The sequence below is a fragment of the Danio rerio genome, chromosome 2 (genome assembly GCF_049306965.1).
Source record: "Danio rerio strain Tuebingen ecotype United States chromosome 2, GRCz12tu, whole genome shotgun sequence".
Classification (NCBI taxonomy): domain Eukaryota; kingdom Metazoa; phylum Chordata; class Actinopteri; order Cypriniformes; family Danionidae; genus Danio; species Danio rerio.
Genome location: NC_133177.1, coordinates 62,318,503 through 62,343,671, shown reverse-complemented (window position 1 = coordinate 62,343,671; position 25,169 = coordinate 62,318,503). Strand labels below are relative to the sequence as shown.

At 36.9% G+C, this 25,169-nt stretch overlaps 1 protein-coding gene across 2 annotated transcripts in view; it reads right to left on the bottom strand.

Annotated features, from left to right (window-relative positions):
* The window catches only part of vapal (VAMP (vesicle-associated membrane protein)-associated protein A, like), a 50,260-nt gene extending 27,997 nt beyond the window's left edge, over positions 1-22,263 (bottom strand). For both annotated transcript variants that reach the window (XM_073915772.1, NM_001002546.1), the window contains 1 exon segment: positions 22,127-22,263. In XM_073915772.1, the coding sequence (XP_073771873.1) occupies positions 22,127-22,184 (58 nt within the window). In that variant the 5' untranslated portion in view covers positions 22,185-22,263.
* Positions 22,264-25,169: the final 2,906 nt, after the last annotated feature.

Sequence of the window (25,169 nt, the reverse complement as noted above, 5' to 3'; positions counted from 1 at the left end):
GTGGACCAATCAGAAGAACTAAGGTGGAGAAAGACTTGTGAGCATCTAGTTACAGTAGCAAGTCATCTTAAAAAACATTTTATTTGCCACTAACATGGAGGATGAAGAGCTTTAAAAAATATAAAATAAAAATTCCTGGGCACCAGATTGCGCAAAAAACAAACAAAAAAAAAAAACTCTTTTGTTTTTAATTATTAATTCCCAACCATTATTAATGTAATAATCAACAGAAATTTAGATATTTTGGTCAACGTGTATATGTTTATTTGGTCAAGAGTGTATAATAACCATTTAATTTAATTAAAAAAAATTATAATAATAATTAAAAAGCAGATTAATAGCAATTAGCATTTGTCAGCAAAGAGATCTTAAAGAGACAAAAAAAAAAAAACCCAGAAATGCTCGACTGTAAACGTCTATTTATATCAAGAAGCAGAAAGCGGCTCATATGAAAACACTTCAACCTCTCAATGGTAAATCTAATTTCCGCATTTAATATTCTACAAACTAAGCATGATATTTACTGCATATCAGTTCCTCTAACACAGAGACGCCAACCTGTGACAGCCGTCTGGAGCACTAACATCTTCTGAAAGAGAAAATTTGATTTAAAATCTTTGCTCAAAACACATCTGCATCATGTGAAGGCAAAAACCTTTGGTTATATAAAAGCTAAGATACGAGGTTGAATCAAGTTCACTCGCAAGATGCAACTCAACACTATCCATTTACCACATCAATTGTTAAAGGGCACCTATTATACAAAAATGACTTCTATGCAGGGTTTAAACCCAGTTGTGAGTGTCAGCAGTGTGTGAATATCTCCAGCCTCTAATGGTCACCCATACGGGTTGCCAGATGGTGGAAAACAGCATATTTCATTCATTAAGTCAGGAAGACTCTCAGAGCATGCGTCTGTGACTGAAATGCGACCTCTGGTGGACAGTAGCAGACTCCGAAATGACACGCAGATTCAGAGTTCCACATGAGGTTATTAATTAACAAATTATATAAATATTAGAAGTGTAAACATTAGGTGAGCAGATTACATTGTAACCCCGTGTCCTAACAACATGCTATGCGATGAGATACACACTGATGAGCAATTTGGCTGTTTGCACCAGAGGAAACAGGACAGAAATGTAAATACAGCCATTCAGCAGCACAGAATAGTGCACTCACTGCACTCCAGCACAATGACGAGCTTTATAATCTAATGAACACATATTAAAGCCTTTTAACATGATTAAATGCTGAATCACTGATATGTGTTGGTTTGCACTGAGTCTCAGTTCTGAAGTTCAGTTTCAGATGCTTTATTGTATTCTCCAGATCTGAGCTGAACTATCTGCTGCTGCTTTCAGTAGTGTGGCAATAAATGCCATTCGGACTCACATAATTAGCATTTAAGGGTGCTTTCACACCTACACTTTTGTTTCGGAACGCATCTCGCTTGCCCAGTTAGCGCGGTTCGTTTGGCATATGTGAACAGGGTAATCGCGCTTTGTTCTGCGCCAAAGTAATCACTCCGAGATCGCTTGAATGAGGTGGTCTCGGCTCGATTGAAACGAACCCTGGAGCGATCCGAGCGCGGTTATATCACAGTGTTTTATGGATATGTAATAGGCTTACGGCTATACGAAGAGAGAATTATGAGCAGGGCGGGAAGTTTCGCGAGTCTCCGGATGCCCGCAAACGAGTGATGATCTCCCGGTAATCTCGCGTCTCCCTCCCAGTCCTCAAATAGGCATCGTCGCGCACCCTTTTCAACCCTCCCAACCACGTCTCTCCTCAGACACATCACGCGCACGCACCCTGTCAATCTCCACCAAACCACCACCTCTCCTGACAGCTGAGCGGGACGCTGCAAAATAAACCCTGACACTCTGACCAATGTAAGGAGAGTTTACTCACATGTGACTTGTTTTAGCTCTTTTGGTCCGATTAGAAACTTTGCAGTGTGAAAGCGAACCGCTCCAAGAGCAAAGAGCAACAATGTAACAATTGTAATCTCTGTTTCAGAACAACTGAATCCATTCACAGGTGTGAAAGTACCTTAAGACTGAATAAAGCACATGAGCTGTACCTGAGCTAATCATTGTCAGTTTATCCTGCTGTTCAACTGTTAGAACTAAAAGCCGTTTCTAAAATATAAATTTCAGGTGTTGGTTAGGACAAAAACTCCTTTTAAAATGGAAATTATTCATACTATCACGTGTTGTTTTTATTTAGAACATGGTTTAAATCAGCCTTTAGGCTTGACAGTGCCTGCCACACCAACTCCTGTCGGTGTCTTCAATCTGGCAACCTGCTCTTGAGTGTTTTGATCCAATAATGCAATACCTAGTTCAACCACTGGGTGCCCAAACTTACATACTGCACCTTTAAAATGAAGTCGAAATGCCTTGTTCTGAACTATTGTGCTGATCAACTATAATCCCAACTCAACATGTCACGTCCTGCAATGTGACTATTGCAGACACACACATCAATGCTGAAACTATTGTGCAGCCCTAAAAGGAATCATTAAAAAGAAAAGAAAATTGCTGAGAAGGAAATAATGAATACAAATAAATAAAAGAAGAAAGAGATAGAGAGGAAAATATTTATATATAATAGCTAGACACGGACATGACAACGACTGCATTTTCAAAAAAATTAATTGTAACCTGTTTTCAGATTTATTTAGCTATTATTTTGTTACATATTTAGTTTTAGTCATGATTAGGGCTGCACGATTCTGGCTAAAATGTAAATCACGATTTTGTTTGCTTAAAATTGAGATCACGATCCTTTCTCACGATTCTCTAGATGTAAAATAAAGGTTAATATGAGTAGGCTATTATTATTGTGTATTCTCAAACAAATCATCACCTTGGAATTATAAGGTTCTCTCTGCGTTCTGAATGATTTTGAGATATTGACATTTTTTAAAGTCTTAAAATGTAAACAATAAGTTGTCATTTAATAAGAATATGTCAATAACTAAATTTTGACAAAAATGTCAGACAGAACCTTATAATGGTAAAACAACACTAACAATATCAGGCCTGTGTGTAGCTCTACTGATGCTTAAAATGCTCAATTTTGTACAGTCATTATGGTGGACTTGAACAGACTTTTAACATGTCCTGTTTGTTAACACATAGTAAAATGATGACATCAAAATACAACTATTCATAATTATAAAGTTGAATTATTATGTTGAAGACATGTGCTTGTCATTTGTCATCATCAGCATTATTAAACCATTTGTTTTCTCTGGTAAAATCAGACATTTTTGCGTTGTATTCAACATTATATAAGCTAGAGTAGCTATACTAACACTGTAAAACATTTATTTTCATGCACAACACATAGTGTTCGCTACACATTAAATGTTTGTCGAAAGCATAACTGTAAAATGCGTTATGATCATTTAAATGATGTGCGCACAGGTTTCACTTTCACTTCCCAGTGCGGCTCATGCAGGGCTCAACAATAAGGACTGCCCGGTGGCCAAGGGCCAGCGTGATAGACACTTGGGACAGTAGACTGGATCATTACTGGCCCGATTGGGACAGTGCTGCCTTGTCACTATAACATTTAATTTGTCTGTGACTATTTATCAATTGCGTGCATTTTAAGTTTGTGCTTTTAAGTCTTTAAACAGAATTAAAAAAATTTCCGTAACCTGGTAACATCCAGTACAGCGAAGAAATGGCAGCATGGCGGCAACATCAAATTCTAAGGCTAAAAGAAAATATCCGTTTCTAACGTCTTGGAAGCAGAAATTTACGTGTGAACAACGCAAAAAAAAAAAAAAACACACAGTTGCACAGTTTGTCGTCAGTTTGACAAGTCAGCTACTCTTTGTTAAATAATTTCAAACCACAATAAAATACCTCCTTATTTTCCATACTGCTCCTTTTGTTTGCATAAAATTTTTTTGGTATTAAAATAAAAAAACTATTAAATTTCTAGATTCACAGATTTATTTGACACATTATTTAAAATATGTATAGAAAAAATAGCTATTAACTTCTCTTTCTTTTTTTGGTGGGGCCAGTGGAAATTTTGGCAGGGCAAGTAAAAATCTGAACCATTGGCCCGATCAGACCAGTAGAAAAAATCCTTAGCGTTGAACCCCATCATGGCTGCCGTCACTGATAAAACACACACACACACGCAAATCATTCTTTCAGTGTGGCTCTTAAACGATCGCTCTGTGCAACAAACTGAATGTTATTTATAATTTGTTATTCACAGCATATGCAGGTTCTGTTCACTAAAGTAGCCGTCATTGGCGTGCTACATGCACACGTGCATGTTCTTGGTAGCTCATGGTCAGCTCTTGTGTGATTTTGCGGCAGCAAATAAATGTTTACATAGGACAGAGATGACATTTCTGGGTGAATCATACCTTATATATACAGTATGTGACACTTTTAAAGCCATTTGAAGGTGTTCATGTCGTGACCTGTGCGGCCGCCTTTACCCTTCTCTCCTGATCTTGAAAATATGATTGGCTGAATCGTAGAAAAGCTGGCTTAAGATTGTGTGTAGGGTCGAATCGAGATCGTGGACCTTTTCTGATTCATCTTGCAGCCCTAGTCATGATACACATTGCGATATGAATATAATTTAACCAGATGATTTGAATAGCTCTATTTGGAAAGATCTCATTAATTTAGATCGACTGGGATGGTCAAGTCTTTTTTATGTAGTGGATCTGCTTAAATTATAATAAATTACAGGCAAAAATAAATAAATAAACAGTGGCTTTCTAGGAGTCTAATAGTACAGAGTTGTAAAATAACATGCTCGTCGTTGTTTGAATAATTAAAAAACATTAAGTTTAATGATATCTTTATCGTTTAATCTTTTATAAATGATCTAATCCTGAGATGTTACTATTGCTAAAACACATATTGTGCCATCTATGCTGAAACGGTATATTGTTCAGCCCTAATATTTACTATATGTTGAAATTCAGTCATGATGTCCGCTGGTCATCCCATCCTCAATATTTAGCCTCTGGACTGATTTCAGCCCCTGTCATCACAGCAGGACATCCCAGAATATCCCGATAACCCTGACAGAATAAGGACACGCACCGGACAGGAGAGTGTAAAATCTTCCCTGAGCCTCGCGCTATAAATAATACAGAGATGCTGAACGAGGAAAAAAAGATGCACATTCAAAATCAACAGAGACATTTGTGTTTCTTTCTGGCAGATTTGTATTCGTACTGCTGGAATTCAGGCATGGCATGTTAACTGGTTTCAAGGTTTACCGCTGTTTTGAAAAATAAAGGTTTTAATCTGATAAAATTTTCCTATTGTATGTGTTTTTGTTTGGTTTTTTACCTGTTTTTAACAACTATTTTATTTAGTTTTTTAGGGCAACAGGACCTCCAGCAGAAAAGATAGCATGAAGACAACAGAAGGGTTTATGCAAGTTTAGGGATGCAACGATTAACCGGTTTCACTATTAACCGCGCTTTTATTTGTCACGGTTAATTAATCAACACCGTATTTCTGCTTGGAACAAAACTGCTGCAACTAAACAGTGCGCTAGTTTGTCGCTGAGACTAATAACCATGCACACTAGATAAACTATGACTCAGGCTATTAACTAAAAGGTGCTTTCACACCTAGACCTTTATTTGGGAACCTGTCTCGTTTGCCCAGTTAGCGTTGCTCTTTAGCATATGTGAATCCAGCAATCGCACTCGGATCCGCGCCAAAACAATAGCTGCATCCCAAATGGCACACTATACACTATGCACTCATGCACTATGCACTTACACACTCAACAGGATAGTACATGTATGTAGTGGCGTCCCAAATGGCACACTAATGTTTTTTACTAAGTGGAAATTCAAACCGTTTCCCTGATGACATTTGACGGTCGCCAAATCGGTGAAATAAACGACCGAATTATCAAATAATACCTGCCGTGAGTATTGCCGCATTCACCATCGGGAGGCGCTATAATCACTCTCATAGAATTTTGCATTCACCATCCAAAATAAATAAAGTTATTCAACATGTGCGTCCGATAGCTCCGCCCCTTCCGCTACGCAAGCAAACCTGCGGTCGTTGAGGGCGTGAAGTGTCCATCATTACACACTTCATTTTAGCGGCTGAATGAGTGCATCATCCGGGTAATTAAAGTGCACTTATTATTTTTATAGTTTTCAGTGTGAACACACTACTTACACTATTTACACTACAAAATGGCGTAGAATAGTGCATAAGTATGCGATTTGGGACGCAGCAAATCACTCCGAGATCACTTGAATGAGGTGGTCTCAGCTTGATCGAATCGAACTCTGGAGCGGATCAATTGTAGTGAGAAAGCGATAGTATCCGAGCCCGGTTATATCACAGTGTTTTATGGATATGTAATAGGCATACGGCTATGTGAAGAGAGAATTATGACTAGGGCAGGAGGTCAGTCCAGACATCCCAAGTCTCCCGGAAGTTTCAGGAGTCTCCCGCAAATGCACAGAGACTCCAGGCTGCCCGTAAACGAGTGATAATCTCAAGTCTCCCTCCCGATCCTCGAATATGTCGCGCACCCTTCTCACCCCTCCCCACCGCATTTCTCTTTCTTCTTCAGACACGTCACGCGCACCTTGTCAAACACCACCAAACCCCCACCCCCCTGACAGCTGAGCGAGACTCTGCAAAATAAACCATGAAACTCTGACCAATGTGAGGAGAGTTTACTCTCACATGACTTGTTTTAGCTCTTTTGGTCTGATTAGAAACTTTGCCGTGTGAAAGCGAACCGCACCAAGAGCGAAGAGCAACAATGTAACAATTTTAATCCCTGTTTCGGAACAACTGAATCGATACACAGGTGTGAAAGCATCCTAAGGCAAGCTCGTGCAAGTTCGCTATTTCCACTGGAGGGACGCGCACGCGACGCAGCGCGCTCATGCTTTTCAGGTCCACCTCGTTGGGATGACAAGGGGCTTTTGTGACCGCGGGAACTGCAAATGGCTGAAATCTAAGGAAGAAGCAGTACATGAAAAGTACACAGGTTTGCAAACCCACTTAAAGTTACTAATAATGGCGCTAGCGAGAGCGATCATGTGGTGAATGTTGATCCACCAGCCGAGATCAACCGAGTGATTTTGGAGAGAGTGCTGAAAGACTCTGAGTGGATCAGCTGTTTAATGGTCTGAATCTCGATGCGTTGCATTCACTGCCAGTCCAGCGCAAATGTCAAGCCCTGCGTTACACAAATACAGCTTTTTTTTATTCTTATTTTTATTTATGTATTTATTGTTCTGTCATTTATTTAGTGTAAAATTATTTATGTTCAAATGTCAAAAACATTCACTTTTTTTTAAGCACAAAGATAGAAATTGACAATTGTTTGTGTTTTTTACGTTATTTTGTGCTGCATTAATTAGTTACTGAGCAGCAATAAAAAACACTGTAAAATAAAAAGAGTTTTCATAAATTTTTCCTGAACTAGTGGGGTTTGAACTTAATGAATGCACAATAATCGTGATAACCATGATTATTTCTCACACAAAAATCGTACAACCAAAATCTATAATCGTTGCATCCCTATGCAGGTTACACCAAGTTAAATTTAATGCTGAGTTCACGCCAGACACGCTAATCGCAGATAAATCGCAATATTCTCATGTAAATAGAAGCTTGAACATTGAGTTTATTTGCTTCATTAGCGTGTCAAATCCGCTTCATTCTCACATCAAATTCACTTTATAACAGATGCAAAGTCGCATCTCCGGCAGGGCTTCGGTTTACCCAGTGACGTTAGCTTCGTTGCTAAATGGTCAACATGCATTTTATTGAGAGAATAGCTGTGTTTATGAGCTTTAGGAATACTGAAAAACAGCATTGATTCATTTGGAGCCGTGCCTGAGTCCACTACAGTGTTTTACCTAAAATTCTATAAGGGGAGCACCCCGCCCTCACAACGGCTGTACCCGGCCCTTGAAGTCACATTAATTGTATTAACTATATAGCGCCAGATCATACATTTTATTTAATATGTAATTAATAAGTAATATCTTATTTACAAAACAGCATGTCATTTCTGTTCTGCGCTCGTGTCACTGCAGCTAAAATATATACAGATGCAGACATCTCAAGTCTCTCGAACGTTCCGGGAGTCTCCTGAAAATCCATAGAGACCCGGATTCCCGCAAGCAAATGATAATCTCCTGGAAATCGCACGTTTTTTACCCAGACATTTATATATATATATATATTTTAGTAATCACAATACTATATTTTTATCCAAGGTTATTATATTATCAGATACATATTGTCTTATGCAGGCAAATGCATACTGTAATTGTGAGAAAAACAACACAGCATGGTTTTTGCTACATTCATTCTTCCATGGTGGGGCGCCATGAAAAAAATTTATCCGGCCACGGTTACATTACAGCTTTTCATTCTAAACATTCAGTCCTGTTTTTTAAATAGAGCGGCAAAGTTTTGTGCACGAGCAGAGGAAATTGGCGCGCAAACAGAGTTTTGCATGCTCGTAGGCTATTACATAAATGCAATCTCGACTTCTAATACTGCGCTCAAGACATTTGTCATTGAAATAACGCCATAGGTAGTTGGTAGATCTGTGTAAAAAAGGCCTGCTGCCACAGCTGGAAAAAAAATCCTCGAGGAATCACTGACACAGTATTGGCTGACCTTTTTTTTTTTTTTTTTTTAAAGGGTTGATGCTACTCTATGCCCCGCCCTTTCGTTGTATTTCAGTTGAGATTACGTCAAACATCCAATAAAAAATGCACATTTCAAAGCACTTTACTGAAGCTTTAATGTTAACTGGCTGAATTGAAATGACAGAAACAGAAACAGGAGTCCCGGAGCGCAGTGTGACGGACGGCAGCTCTATTTAGCTCAGGGTTCCTCTTCCTATCGCCTCATTCATTTACTAGGTTACAGACTCATCCAGAACATCAACACATCCCTTTCAGAACAACATGAAACCGCACTGGGGACTGGACTGGATATGACACTTCAACCTGTGATATAATTAGCCTGGTTAGTGAATAAACCTGTTGGTAAAACGGTGCACAGAGCACAACTACATCTCCCGAAAATCTAATGATTGACAAGTGATGAACACAGCAACATTCTGTGCATATTTTCAATCTAAACAATACTAAAAATCCATGTTTATTAGCTATACCTACTTATCTTAAGCAACTCTTATTTAGGGTAAAGTCTAGATAAGATACAGCTGCCGATACTCCCATGAATAAAGCATGATTTTCGTGACACAATACAACAATAATTAATATTTTTACATGTGAGGGTTAGGTTTAGGGTTGGGGTAGACATTAATAAACATAACTTAATGGGTAATTTAATTATAAAAAAATATATAAAGAATTCATGTTTATTTCCAGCCGCAGCTGATTCACTTCAAGCAACAACCCTTATAAAGAGTCTTTGAGATTAAGTGAACATGTTCTTAGAGATAATATAAAGGTCTGCACGATACTGGAAAATCTAACATTGCTTTTTTTTTTTTATTCTGCGATACACTGAATACTGAATACAATTTCACTAGATGTGTTGTATAATTATTTGGAAAGAAATTATAAGTTTAGATTGATTGGGATTGTTTTGTAGGGAAGAGCATGCACAAAAAAATATAGGAAACATACAAGCATAGATAAATTCAATAGATAAAACAAATTATTCTAAATTAAATCAACAGCGTTTTACTGTTTTCCAAGGAGTAAAACTGGATTTAGGCATGCAGTAATTGAATAATCAAATGTAAAACAATACTGCAGCTGCATAGTCTTTGTTTTTATAAACAATTCAGTCGCTATTGATTTATTGAAGTTAAGAATGGTACAATTTCACAGGCCCTGGATGCTTTTATACCCTCACACAGTCACAGGCCTCAAAATCACCCCCTTATAATCCAGACTCAACACTCGCGATGTGACTATTGCAAATGTTTACATTGCGATATTAATGCCAACATGATTTATTGTGCAGCCCAACTATAAAGCCAATAAGGTTTATGATAAAGCATTTGGGTTATTACGTTTATTATTGAATTCACTCTTCTGTTTTATCAAATATTTGGCAATACCAATGAGTGAAAAATCATGTGTGTACAAGTTTAGTTTTTAGGCATTAATTATTCGTTCATTTTCTTGTCGGCTTAGTCCCTTTATTGATCTGGGGTCGCCACAGCGGAATGAACCGCCAACTTATCTAGCAATTTTTTATGCAGCGGATGCCCTTCCAGCCATAACCCATGCCTGGGAAACATCCACACACACACACTCATACACTACAGACAATTTAGTCTACCCAATTCACCTGTACCGCATGTGTTTGGACTGTGGGGGAAACCAGAGCACCCGGAGGAAACCCAAGCGAATGCAGGGAGAACATGCAAACTCCACACAGAAACGCCAACAGAGCAGAGGCTCAAACCAGCGACCTTCTTGCTGTGAGGCGACAGCACTACCTACTGCACCACTGCTTCGCCCCATTAGTCATTAAATAAAATTGTTTAAACAAGCATTAGAAACGCCTGCTTTTTTCTATTTTTGAGATATATTAGTGCTGCACAATACTGGGAAAACATGTACAATTGTAATGTTGTTAAGCGAGTAATTAAAAAAATATTAAATTTATATAATAATCATAATAAAAATACAGGTAACATAACTTTCAGAGGTAACTTCATTCATTTATTCATTTTCCTTTGGCTTAGTCTCTTGTTTATCAGGGGTTGGCATGGTGAAATGAACAGACAACTATTCCAGCTAGAGCTGCACGATTAATCAAAAAAAAGATCGCGATCTTGATTTATATTGCAGTTTATTTAATAATAATAATTATTATTATTAACTAACAGTATTTAACAAGTGCATGTTACTGTTAAAAGTAATACAAAAAAAATGAATGAACTAAAAAGCAAAACAAAATGAAAGTGGATTTCTTTGACACGGTATCAACATTAATTAATTAATTATAATATATTACAATGAGTTTGAAAAGATGGAGACTTCAGTGCATTCAAATAAAAACAAACAAACTGGTGTTTAGTTTTATATGTTTGTACATTTATTTATTTTATAACATTGGCAAAATTGCTGTGGTCAAAATTATTAGCCCCCTTACAAAATGTTTTTTTCGATTGACAACAGAACAAACCACTGTTATACAATGTGACTTACCTAATTACCTTAACTTTACCCTAAATAACCTAGTTAAGCCTTTAAAAGTCACCTTAGGCTGAATACTAGTATCTTGAAGAATATCTAGTCAAATGTTATTTACTGCCATCATGACAATGCAGAAATAAGTTATTTATAAGAAATTATCTATTAAAACTCTTATATTTAGAAATGTGCTGCAAAAATCTGTCAAACAGCACTTGGTGAATACATGAAAAAGAATTAAAAAGGTTGATAATTGTGCATCTGGAGCAGAGTGAGCTCAGGACACGGACCAACAAAGATCTGATTCTAATCATCATCTCATGCTGCCACTTACTGTCAGGAGAACCTGCCCAAACATGATTAAGATCTGGAAAAGGCGATCGAACATCCCTGCCAAGACATCCAGAGCCTTTACCTTAGGTATAACAGATGCTTGAGAATCTCCTCAGACCTCCAAAACAAGCCTTCAATCTTAAAAGAAATTTAGCCCATGTGTACTGTTCAGATTGACTCCCCTTTGGTGATGTTGGTGTCTGTTTTTGCCCCATTGACTTCCATTATAATCACATTTATTGATTGCAAAGTCATGACAGCAATCAGGCATTCTTGATTGGTGCTTGTTTTCCCTGTTGGGAAGAGGTAAAATGTGTCATTTTTACACACTGCAACAGTAAAAATTAAAAACTGTCCGTCTTCCCAACAGGGAAAACCAGTAATGATGAAGAATGCATGATCTTATGCAGGGTTCAATGCTAGGGATTTTTTCTATTGGCCTGATCGCACTTCCCATGCCAAGATCAGGCCAGTGGTTCAGATTTTTACTTGCCCTGCCAAAATAATCTCTGGCCCCACCAAAAAGAAGTTAGCCATTTAGTTATTCAGCTTTTCTTTAAATACAACAGACAATTTAAAAACGATTTAATTTAAATACAATACTGAATAGATTAATTAAAGTGAAGGGTTTAGTTGAAAACTACAACAATTTTATGTTTTTTGTTCGTTTAAAACCCACCAAAATGTCTAATTTTAGAAATCGGCATTACAGTCTATAACACTGTCAATATTTCTTATTTTTCATTTATTTGTAAAGCTAGACTTAAAATGCATTTCACTTCTTGTTCTTGCTTGATACATAAACATAATAATCATTTTAGCCTATGTTTTAATTAATTATGGCTTTTGAGGGTTTTTTATGTAGACTAAGAATGTCCGTGCAGGGGTGCATTCCTCGTCACAACACCGGGACTGCAGTCAGATCATTAAGCAATGTTGATCTTTCTTTCCAGGGGGCTATTTCATAAAAGTGGTTAAGAAAAGCGGGGATTAAAGTCAAAAGCCTGACTTCAATGAGCTGAACTAAACGTCCACGCTTAAATTGGTTCCATAACAGCAAGTTAAAGATCATTTGATCTGACTAGTCTGAGTTCAGTTTAAACAATCTAGATAACTGCTCGTGCGCGTTTCTGTCGTGAAAGCTTAAAAGTCGAGCATAGATACATCGATTATGTTGTGTGCTACCATGGCAACTTAGAGAACTGAAAGAGCTCTGAAATGAGACCCAGCTGTTCACAGCGAGTGAGCCGCCAAACTGCAGATTGTTCAATAGTAGGGATGTAACGGTATTAGAATTTCACGGTACGGTAATACCTCGGTATGAATGTCACGGTACGGTATTTATTGAACCATTTACTGGAAAAAACAAAACTTATGAAAATACTCCAAAAAAGTGCCAAAAGTGTCAATGACATACAAATTAGCCATCTATCTGTAAGCTTTGAAACAGGAACTTCAATTTTAATAACAAAAAAAAATTAAACCATGTAAAAAAATAAAGTTTCAATTTAGTATTGTTGAAAACTCATCACATTCAACATTTAATCACTCACTTAGATAGAGATGGGTTTAAAGGAAAATTATCATATAAACATAATCTGGTAAAAGCTGGTATCTCTGGGTATTTACAATGTCCCCTGCAACAGAAAAAAACCCTCTCATTTGGGACTGAGGTTTCTGGGACAAGAGAGATATGACTTGGCCCAGGTTGACAGCAGTGGGTAACGTTGTGCATTGTCTTTCCCCCACTTGAGAGGACAAACCATGAGTAAGATAGAGATCTCATGTCTGCATCAATCTGAACAGTGTGCTGACAACACCGCTATTCAGTACACGCGCGACAACACAGCTGATAAGAACTCGCGCGACAACACCGCTATTCAGTACGCGCGCGACAACACCACTATTCAGTACACGCGCGGCGACAACACAGCTGATAAGAACTCGCGCGACAACACCACTATTCAGTACGCGCGCGGCGACAACACCCGCTTTAGGGTTTTCCAGCTCTTTTCATCCCCGCTTCTAGCAGCACACTTCATTTCCGCATTACTGGATCTGTAGCGACAACAGACCGCAAGGGATGATGGTCAAGCATGGGCTGATGGGAATTGTAGTTTTCGCTACCTCCCGTTCGCTTCATTCGCCTGAGCAAATTTTCTCAGAAGACCTATAGTTTTACCGAGTCATGCGACTACGGTAATATCGAAAAAAAATAATATTGCGGTATGACGGTATTTACAATACCGTTACATCCCTAATCAATAGGCTACATTAGTAGCAATATATTTATAAATATAGGCTATTATTTAGACCTATTAACATGAAATTAAATATTTGTTATAAAACATAGTAATTGTGCTTGACTGCGCGCATGTGCGTGAGAGAGAGAGAATCTGAGCTTACCGACAATTGTTGCTTACAAGGAAAGGTTTTAATGCATTGCAGGCTCACTGTAACATACAAAATGTTCTAAATGTAAGCACATAAGTTTAAAATAAATAAAAAGCCGTGCACACACAAGCGGTGGGATTTTTAATTTGCTCTTGAATCTGCTGCAAATCGTTGCTTTCTCTTTGCCACTTGTTTCCTCCGGCCCGTGGGAAAAAAAATATATTTACATTAAAGCGAGGCTGCTGCTCATCGCGGATCGTTCCCTGATTATTCCACTCATTTTACAGCTTTAAAGTCATTATTTAGTCAGTGCTCGCGTGGGTTTTCTCCAGGGGCCTCATGTATCAACGCTGCGTATGCACAAAAACTTTGCGTACGCCAGGTTTCACGCTCAGAATCGCTCACGTTTGGATTTACTAACAATGAACTGAACGTGGGAATGTGCGCAGCTTCACGGCAGCTTTCTGGCTGGCGTACGCACATTTTTTGTGCGTGTCTGTTTTATTTTCATTGGCGACTCCTAGAGGCAGTTGTGTTAAATTCCTCTCTACAAAGTGTCCGAGCCTTGCAATGGCAGCTGTATGAGACGGGTTCAGCAGGCATATAAGGTTTCCATACGATACAGTTGACCAGCTAAACATTAAAGCACAATTTGCAGCGGTCGCCTGTTTTCCCAATGTAATCTGAGCAATCTACCGCACACACATTGCTATAAAGACACTATCTGAAGATGAATTTGCATGCGTGAATCAGAAACATTTCCATTCAATAAATGTGCAAATAAAATATGATGCTTATTGATATGAACTTATTGATGATTCCTACTTGTCTTTCTCGTGATAAATAGTAGGCAAAATCTGATATGTAGCGGGGAAAAAAAGAAGAAGGAGTTCATCAGACGCTGGATTCGAGCCGAGTTTATGCTCGAACGTGTCAAAACATGTTAACATGCGTCTTACGAGCGCCGCTGAGACTGATAAGAGTTCTGCAACATTTTTCAGTTATAAATCACACTATTTCTTTTTTTAATGCACTCAGTGCGATGTTCAGACCCAACTGTGTTAACCGCATCAGCTAAACTCTCCCACTCTATTTTTTTCTTTTGTTGTTAATTCCGGAGAACAAACTTCCAAATAACACCGCTTTTCTCCGGTCTAGCTTCGAAAGCAGCACCTCCAATTCACATTCTGTTCAAAGTTTCTCTTCTTGCTTGCTTTTGACATTGCTTTTTCGTTGGGTTTTTCCATTAGCATAGTCATTAGCATATTCATACGGGGGAGGAGGCAGGGAGGGGTTTTGCGCTCGTGCATGTTGCGCTCAGTTTCACGTTCATTCAGACGTACAAAAGAAAAATCGTAAGATTCGGCGTACGCAGTGTTTGATACATCTGAATTTTTTTCTGCGTACGCAATGTTTTAGTATGATTTCCACGCAAGTCTTCGTACATGAGGCCCCAGGTGCTCCGGTTTCCCCCAAATCCAAAGACATGAGGTATGCGCTATAGATGAATTGAATAAGCTAAACTTGCCATAGTGTAGGAATGTGAATGAGTGAGTATGGATGTTTTCCGCTCCATAAATCATATGGTGTATAAGTTGGTCGTTCATTGCGCTGTGGTAACCCCAGATTAATAAAGGCACTAGCACTGGCTTTTTCTGTAAGCTTGGTTTATGGAATAGCCCCCAGGTGTCGAAATAAACAAAACAATTGGCCTAATACAAAGTACAAGATTAAAATATGGAAAAATTATCAGATGGTAATTTCGGTCAATTTGTTTCAGTCAACGGATAAACAGCACTTGGTGATATTTCAGCATGCTTTCACTTCCATATTAGACATGAAACGCACATTTGACGATAGAAATGACATCCTGCCCTACTCCTCATTCTCACCGTATATATGGCCATTAATACACTGTGATATAGGCTGGTTCGTTGGATCGTTTTGTTTCACTACAATCGATCCGCTCAATCGAGCCAAGACCACCTCATTCTGGCAATCGTAGACCGATTGATTTGGCGCGGACTCAAGCACGATTTCAGGATTCACATATGCCATGAACTGCGCTTACCGAGATGGGCTTCAAAACTAACATCTAGGCATGAAAGCACGCAATTGACAAACAGTCGCAGCCAAATTAAACTTTAGTAACAGTGACCATTTTGTATACTGTCCCAAGTAGGGATGCTCAAAATAATCGATTAACCGTTAACCAAAAGGGTGCGTTTGTAACCGATTAATGCTGTCAGTTAAACGATTAAAATTATTATTATATATATTTTTAGTTTGGCTGCATAAGGGGCCGATTGAATGCGCCTTTGCGTTAAGAGGGGCATCTTTTGCACGCGGCTCATCCCAGAGCAGCAGTTTGTGTTGTCAAGACAACTACAGAGAACTTTTAAAGAGCTTGGTTTCCGCTACACTCATTCTTCCATGGCGGGGACTAAAATGCATCCCGCCACGGCTACATTACCCATTCAAAACATTCAGTTATTGTTGTTGTGTTTAATAGCGGATTATAATCGCATCAAAACTTATTAAAAGGTAAGTGGATTATAACAGCGCAAACTTTTCTGTAACCGTATAGTGCTCTGCGCTATCTGTTTAATCCTTTGGGGTTACGTGCTGACTGACTGACAGGTGCGTGATGCGTGAGGCCAGCAAACACGCAGAAGCTTTCAGTTAAGATGAACACAGTTTCTATAGTTTTACTTTATTCATAGATAAAGTATGACTCTGCATATAATCACTCTATCTTGCTGGAGTTTATAGCCGTTTCACTTTAATTCAGGACGCATTATTGCCGCTCTGAAGGTCTAATCGCTGTTTTAAGTTATCCAGAGCTGTATGAATGTACAAATCTTGAATATCATGATATTATTAAATATTACAATTGTAACAACATATACAGCAACACTTTTGCACAATCGATACCCAGCTGATTCAGTCATTTCATAAGAGGACCGCGCTTCTTCTCTTCTTTTTTCCTTGTCAACATAAAGGCAGTGAGGTGCGCCTTGTTTTCGGCCTCTTGTTCAACTGCAAGACATATTTAACTTGCGGGACGATAACGTATAACCCGTGCCTACAGACACATTTGCCAAAGAAGCAAAATGGAAGAAGAATATTGCTGTTTGATACGGACGTGTTGATGCTAAACCAGCACTGATGTTGACCTGGATCTGCATCATAAACGCAACAAACAGGCTTTACCTTTTATTTTACAGCTTATAAAGCATGCATGCACATTAATGCAATATCATATTTAAACAACAAAACTGTTTACAAAAGTCTACATATGCGTGCGTTGTTGTCTTTTCATCACGCAGCACGCGCACTTGAGCCGCGATGGAGAGAGGAAACCATATAGCAAGACATAATCTTTAAAATAATGATTTCTATTAAAATGTAAAAGGTTTTGTGATTATAATAATAACAGCGGGGCATTAAATAAATGCATATTTTCCGTGGAGCGAGCGATTTGAGGAAGTCTGCTATTTTATTTGACGGAAGACAAAAATATAATTGGAAAAAAACAGCCTATGCCGGTAATAAAAAATAATCAGTCAGTGTTTTCGTTTTGTAATATAAATTAATTATTTACGTGGAAAATAATTTAGGGCAGTCCTATTTATTTTATTTATTTTATTCATTTTATTCTGCTCTTCTGTGCTAAACACTGCAGGTGCGTGAAGATGCTCTGTTGTATTGTTCTATTATTAATATGCTAGCATACAAAAATAAATCAGTATTTTAAAATGCAATATTTAATGTGTCAGACACAAAATAGACCCGTCAATTTGTTTAATATAAAATTTATAGTAATCTGACCAGTTAACCGTTAATAACCGATTAATGAGCGGCGGTTGTCGGTTAGCAAAATTAACCGAAATGAGCATCCCTAGTCCCAAGTGTCTTGCACGCTGGCCATGGGCCAGTGGGCAGTCCTTATTGTTAAGCCCTGATATGCTGTCATGACTTTGCAATCAATAAATGTGATTATAATGGAAGTCAATGAGGCAAAAACAGACACCAACATCATCCAAGGGGGAGTCAAAATACCCAGTGCATTGTTGAGTTTTGAAAATTTTCAAAGCATTTTCCCAAAATATGTGTCAAAATAAGATTTGCAACCAAAAACAATTCTTTTAGCTGAAACAGAGAAAGTTGTGGCCAAATGAAGACCCAAAATCAGCCCAGAGTGGATGAAAATGACCCAACAGCACACAAGCGTTCACTAAATGCTAAATTAATGCTTTTATTGATGCTCAGAAAATGCTTCAGTCCTAAACGCTTTTGTCCTCAGAGATAGATTAAACTGGAAGAGGGTACAAAATTAACTAAAAATTAACTATTTACTTTGTATCACTGCTCTATTGTATTTAAGCAATGCTTGTGGTTTATTATATTTTATTGAGGCACACTCCCTTACAAAATCATCCAGATCAATCTAGAATCAAAAAGTCTTTCCAAACGGAGCCATTCACTTCATCTGGTCAAAGTATACTCAATATCACAATATTTATTGCAGAAATATTAAATGCGAGTTTTTTTTTTCCAACATTGTGCAGCACTAATGCAAGATGGCAGGTGTTATTAATAAAAATGGTTTGTTCATATATTATTTTGCACACAAATATTGATTATCGGTTGGCCCACATGGTATACATGCACGCAGAAATCCGCAGATTTTTAACCCATCATTAGGTCTATGTACTTGTATAAATTTAGATTTACTCAGATTTTAAATTAATTTTAGTACTATTGTGTGATATAATAATAGTAATATTAAAATGTTTATATCTTCATAAGATTTATAGAGTTTGTAAAGTAATATTTTCTGTATTTTAGTAGATATTTTATTTAAGAGACTTGCTTTGCTTACCAAATAAGTGGATCTAATTGGATTTGCATTGTAAACATTTTTAAAAAAGTTAAAAAAAAAAAAAAAAATTTTATTTCATATATTAAGTTTTTTTGTTGTTGTGATACTCCTAAAATTATTCTGCATGAATCCACAGTTTTTTTTTTTTTTTTTACAAAATTCTCAGCAGAAATAGCATGAATATATCCACAGATTCAGTCTGGCTCTTGTTATCGGGCACAAAAAACACTGATAATTATTATTATATATTCATTGTCCTTCAGTTTAGAACCTTTATTCAACAGGGGTTGCCACAGTAAAATAAACCGCCAACTATTCCAGCATGTTTTACACATTGGATGCCCTTCCAGCTGCAACCCAGTACTGGGAAACACCCACACACACTCATACACTAGGGCAAATTTAGTTCATCAGTTCCCCTATAGCGCACGTGTTTGGACTGTGGGGGAAAGCGGAGCACCCGGAGGAAACCCATGCCAACACGTGGAGAACATGCAAACTCCACACAGAAACGCCAACTGACCCAGCCGGGACTCGAACCACTGACCTTCTTGCTGTGAGGCTACAGTGCTAACCACTAAGCCACCATGCCCCCCATAATTAGTATTAGATAGTTGCAAAGTCGATATATATCAATCTCACACAACACTCATTTCTACAGAAACACTGAACAACAAATACAGACCACTGCAGACAGCTGAATCTCTCTTCAGCTCATATGAAAACATTTCTCACGGCCACTTTACAACATCCAGCCCTTTCACAATCACAAAAATACAGCCGGGTATATTTCAGTACTACACTGACTTTTGGATGAGCTGACACTCCGGCAGCATCTGTTCCTATTTCAGAGCTTCAAAACAATAATTAATAAGTAAATCAGTGAGCGAGTGCGAGCGGTGTTATAAAACACTCCTAAAATATGCAGGTAAAAAGCACTGGTGGAATCACAGCATTAGTTACTTATTTAACCAGGACGCCGCCCTCAGGAAACAAACACAAGCCAATCAAGGAATGTGATTTTCATACTACATTAAAGTCAATTCAACAGTTCAATTTAATTCATTTTTACTTCAATACAGCACTTTTTACAGTGTAGATTGTGTTAAAGCAGCTTAACATAAAGTAAAACTGCTAAATAATAATAATGATAATAATAATAATAATAATAATAATAATAATAATAATAATAAACAAAAATTAAATATTTTAAATAACAAAAAATAAATAAATAAATAAAAAATACCACTGAATTTGATTGAATAACACTATTATTATTTTATAGAATTAGCTGATCAGGATTAAAACCAATCATTAATAAATTAATTAAATAAATTTATTTAATAGACAAGTTAAATGTTTTAATCAATAATAATTAGATTAAATATTAAAAATATTAAATTTTTTATTTAATTATAAATAACAGGATTAAAACTTATATTATTAAAGTTTGTTTTAAATAAATGCACAATATATTAAAATTGATTTGAATATAAAATACGAAGTTAATAAAAATAATTTGATAAAAATAAAAACATAATTAAACCAAGACTAATAAAATTAAAATGACTGACTATAAATGACATAATTGGGGATGCTCTGATCGATTGGCCAAAGATCGGCCGATAATCACATTTCATGGCTCGATCGGTACTCGTTGATGTACCGATTGCAAGTATTTGTTTACAAGATTACAAGCAGAGGAAGATGTATCCAGGTTATGCATCAGCAGAGCTACAACACATGAGCAATGTTTCCAAATTGCATTATATTTCTTACCATTTTTTAATATGTTTTATCTATTTTATTTTTGTAAAGCTGCTTATGACCATTACATGTATGCAAACATCCTGAATTTATTATCTTACGTAAGGCGAGATCTCATACCTAAAGGGAAATTGTGCTTATGCAAAGTTATTTAAAACTTGAAGAATCAGAATCAGTACCCAGTCTCGGCCGATCACCATGACAAGGAATCGTTACTCGGTATCTGCTGCAAAAATCCTGATCGGAGCATCCCTACAATTAATTAGGTTTAGTAAATGAGTCTAACAGCGCATTCAAACAGGGCTTCAGCATCAGTGCTTGGGTGTGTCTAAAGTTGGGGCTGACGCGATTGTCATAGCAGCGTCAGCCAATGAAATTAGTCAGCAATCGGCTACTGTCTGAGTTGGTGTATTTGCATACAGCAATTTGATTGGCTGACGCTTCCATCGGCACTTGAAAAGTTGAGGAAGTCCCAACTTCTGCAGCGAGCAACGCCACTGAAGCGCCGCTGACGGATCCACAATGCAGTTCGGCAACACCTGACGTCACCTATTCAAAATTAATGGAAATTGTTGACGCTGACGTGTTGATGCTGATGTGAATGGGGCGTAAAAGAAATTGCAATGTGACCAAAAATATTATTATATTTTATCATATTTAATGAGCCAGTAGTTTCATAAATAATTTTAGTCACTTTTGATAAAATTATTTGCTAAAGTTTAAATGCATTTTACATTTAGTGTTTAAAATTAGCAATAGTTCTAAATATTACTATTTTAGATATATTTTTCACAGTTTTTATATAAGAAACTACATACATAGAGTCCTCTTATTTGAGTTTTAGGACACTCAAACAAGCACACTGTATTATTAAAAACATATCTGGCACAGTCTACAAAACCCCAGCTACTCTAATGTATTTCTAAGAATAACATGTCCAAAAAAAATCATGGCAGCCCCACACACACACACTCACACAAACACACAACAATAGTATTATATAACACAGTGAAGTGATAGATACATTAAAGGAGGTGATATTAGATGGTACAACTGTGATATATCGATACACACCTTAATAAAGTAATTCATTCACAACTCAAATGGAAGTATTGTGGCAACGTTACATACCCAAAAACATAAAGTTTAATTAAATTCACATTAATGAAACGTATCTGAAAGTACTCCAGCGCAAAATATGTCATACCCTATCAAAACAGCGCGGTGTCACCAGTAATGTACTTTAACGTAAGCTCTTTTTCTTGAATAAACGCATCCACGTAAGCACCTGCATTTTAAGTTATTTACCCCTAAAAATGACCTGTCAGTGCAAATTAAACAAACCACACGAACAGCAGCGAACATCGGGTTCGCATCGCGTCTGTGCTGTCGTTAAGAGGCGTGTTAAGTCACCGGGACTCGCGAACAGCAGCACCCGTCTGTCAGTCACTCGAGCTCGGTGATCAGCCGCGGCCTACACCGCCTTGATGAATTATGACGCGATAAACCCGCTTACATCTTACCGAAAAAAAACTGCAACGTTAGCGCAGCTCTCTTACCTTTGAATTTCAGGTCATTCGGAGGATCTAGGACGAGAATTTGCTCCAGTTTGGACATATTCGGGCCGCGAAGAGACGCTCGGTTCCGGAGAGCAGCTGAAGAACAGCGCGGTCAATCCGAAACCCTTCACTGAGTCACAGGCGCGCGCGCGGGGCGGGCTGCTGCTCTCGCTCACACTCTGCTGGAACCAGGGCTTTTACGTTTTTTTTTAACTAAACTCGATTTATTAGCTCCATATTGGAAAAGAAATTCAATATAAATTGTAAATTCAATATTAGCTCGGTCTCGTGGACAGTGAACCCATAACATTCTTCACATTTAACGAAGATTCTAGAAACTTTTCTGTAAATATGCGTATTTCCCAGGATTTGCTTTTTATAGAGTCTAACACAAATATAAATGAAAAATAACCTCAGTTTCTCTTTTATTTATGTATTTTCAGAATAAAACACATCGACATTGACAACATTTCTTTAAAACAATTCTTCAAAATAAACAGTTTGGGAAAATAAGGATTAGTTGTGATTGAAAGTCAAGCTTATTCCAGTCAATACTGAATTAATTTATTTGAACTTAAACTTAATATAAATATTGTTTATGCAGTTTTAAGTTTAGCTTATTTACATTTCCAGAGCAGAAATACTTTAAATAGTTAAAAATAATTACAAATTTCCAACATAAATACTATACAATAATTTCCCAACAATTTCAAACAGGCTGTAATATATATATATATATATATATATATATATATATATATATATATATATATATATATATATATATATATATATATATATATATATATTTATTTATTTATTTTTTTTTTTACGTTTTTTTTTAACTAAACTCCATTTATTCATTCATTCATTTTATTTTTGGCTTAGTCTCTTTATTAATCCTTGTCGCCACAGCGGAATGAACCGCCAACTTATCCAGCACGTTTTTACGCAGCAGATGTTTTTAGAGCACCCAGAGGAAATCCACGTGAACGCAGGGAAAACATGCAAACTCCACACAAAAACGCCAACTGTCCCAGCCGAGGCTCAAACTAGCGACCCAGCGACCTTCTTGCTGTTAGGCAACAGCACTACCTTTTGCGCCACTGCGTCACCATATTTATTTATTTATTTTTGTGTTTTTTTTTTTTTTTACTAAACTCGATTCATTTGCTCCATATTAGAAAATAAAGTTGTAAATTCAATATAAACTCGGCCTTGTTGACAGTACACCCATAACATTCTTCACATTTAGGGAAGATTCTAGAAACTTTCCTGAAACTTCCTGGTATTTACTTATTATAGGTTACACAGTTATAGAAAAAATAATCTCAGTTTCTCTATCATTTTTGCATTTTTACAATTTTTAATAAAACACATCGTCATTTACAACATTTCTCTAATTTTTCTAAATGACAGTTTGCAAAAATAAGAAATGGTTTGATTAATTGTGATTGAAAGTCAAGCTTAATCCTGTCAATACTGAATTCACTTCATTAAACTTAAAATTAATATAAACATTTTTATGCCGTTCGAAGTTAAGCTTCAGTTATATGGTTTAGTTAAATACATTTCCAGAGGGGAAATAGTTAAAATAGTTACAGAATAATTACAAATTTCCTATTTAAAGATTATACAACAATTTTAAACAGACTGTAATATATATTTATTTATTATTTTTTATTAATCTAAACTCGATTTATTAGCTCCATATTGGAAAAGAAATTCAATATAAGTTGAAAATTCAATATAAACTCAGCCATGTGGACAGTGAGCCCATAACATTCCCCATCTTTTCTGAAAATATGTGTATTTCCCAGGATTTTCTTATTAGAGTACAATGGTTACACAGTGCACTGTACACATTACACATGCACTGTAAAACCCAAATAGTTAAGGTAACTCAAACAGTTTGAGGTAACCGATTGCAACAAACCATTTAAGTTCAAAAACTAATCCTAATGAGTGCTGTGAACTTAATCCATTTGAGTAAATGAAGCCATTTGAGCACAGTAAAGCCCAATAAATGAAGAGAACTCAAATTAACTGAGTACTGTAAAACCCAATAAGTTAAGGCAGCTCAAACCCTTTGAGGAAAGCGATTGCTACAAACCATTTGAGTTAAACTATATGAGTACTGTGAAATTAATTAATTTAAGTAGAAGTAATGAGGTATATAATGAACTCATTACCTTCAACACTGAGTTCAAAACTCTTTTCAAATGAGTAGAATGAACTTTCAGTACATTTTGAGTTCACTACACTTATTTCAGTTGATGAAGTGGACTGCTGGGTTTTACAGTGCAGCAGAAATAAACTCAGTTTCTTTATTATTTATGTATTTTCCAAATAAAACACATTGTCATTAACATTTCTTCATTAAAAACAACTCTTCAGAATGACAATTTGTGAAAATAAGAAATGTTTTGATTTGCTGGGACTGAAAGTCAAGCTGGCAGTGCGGTGGCACAGTGGGTAGAGCTGTCACTTCACAGCAAGAAGGTCTCTGGTTCGAGCCTCAGCTGGGTCAGTTGGTGTTTCTGTGTGGAGTTTGCATGTTCTCCGCATGAGTTTCCGGAGCTCCGGTTTCCCCCACAGTCCAAGCACATGCGGTACAGAGGAATTGGGTAGGCTAAATTGTCTGTAGTGTACGAGTGTGTGTGGGAATGAGTGTGTATGGATGTTTCCCAGAGATGGGTTGCAGCTGGAAGGGCTGTGTAAAACATATGCTGGATAAGTTAGCGGTTCATTCCACTGTGGTGACCCCTGATTAATAAAGGGACTTAGCTGAAAAGAAAAAAAAATAAGATATATATATATATATGCTTGTTTTTATTATGTCCATTGTATACAATATAAAAGTATATAAAATATCAAATAGGCAAAAATATTGTCCTTAACAATGAAAATAACATAGAAATAAACGCAAAGAAAAAAAGAGAGGACTTTATTTTTTTTATTTTTTTTTTTCATTGTAAATATGTACAAACTATGTTCAAGAATATTGAGGACTTTTGTTTGCGAAGTGGCGCTACATGTCGCT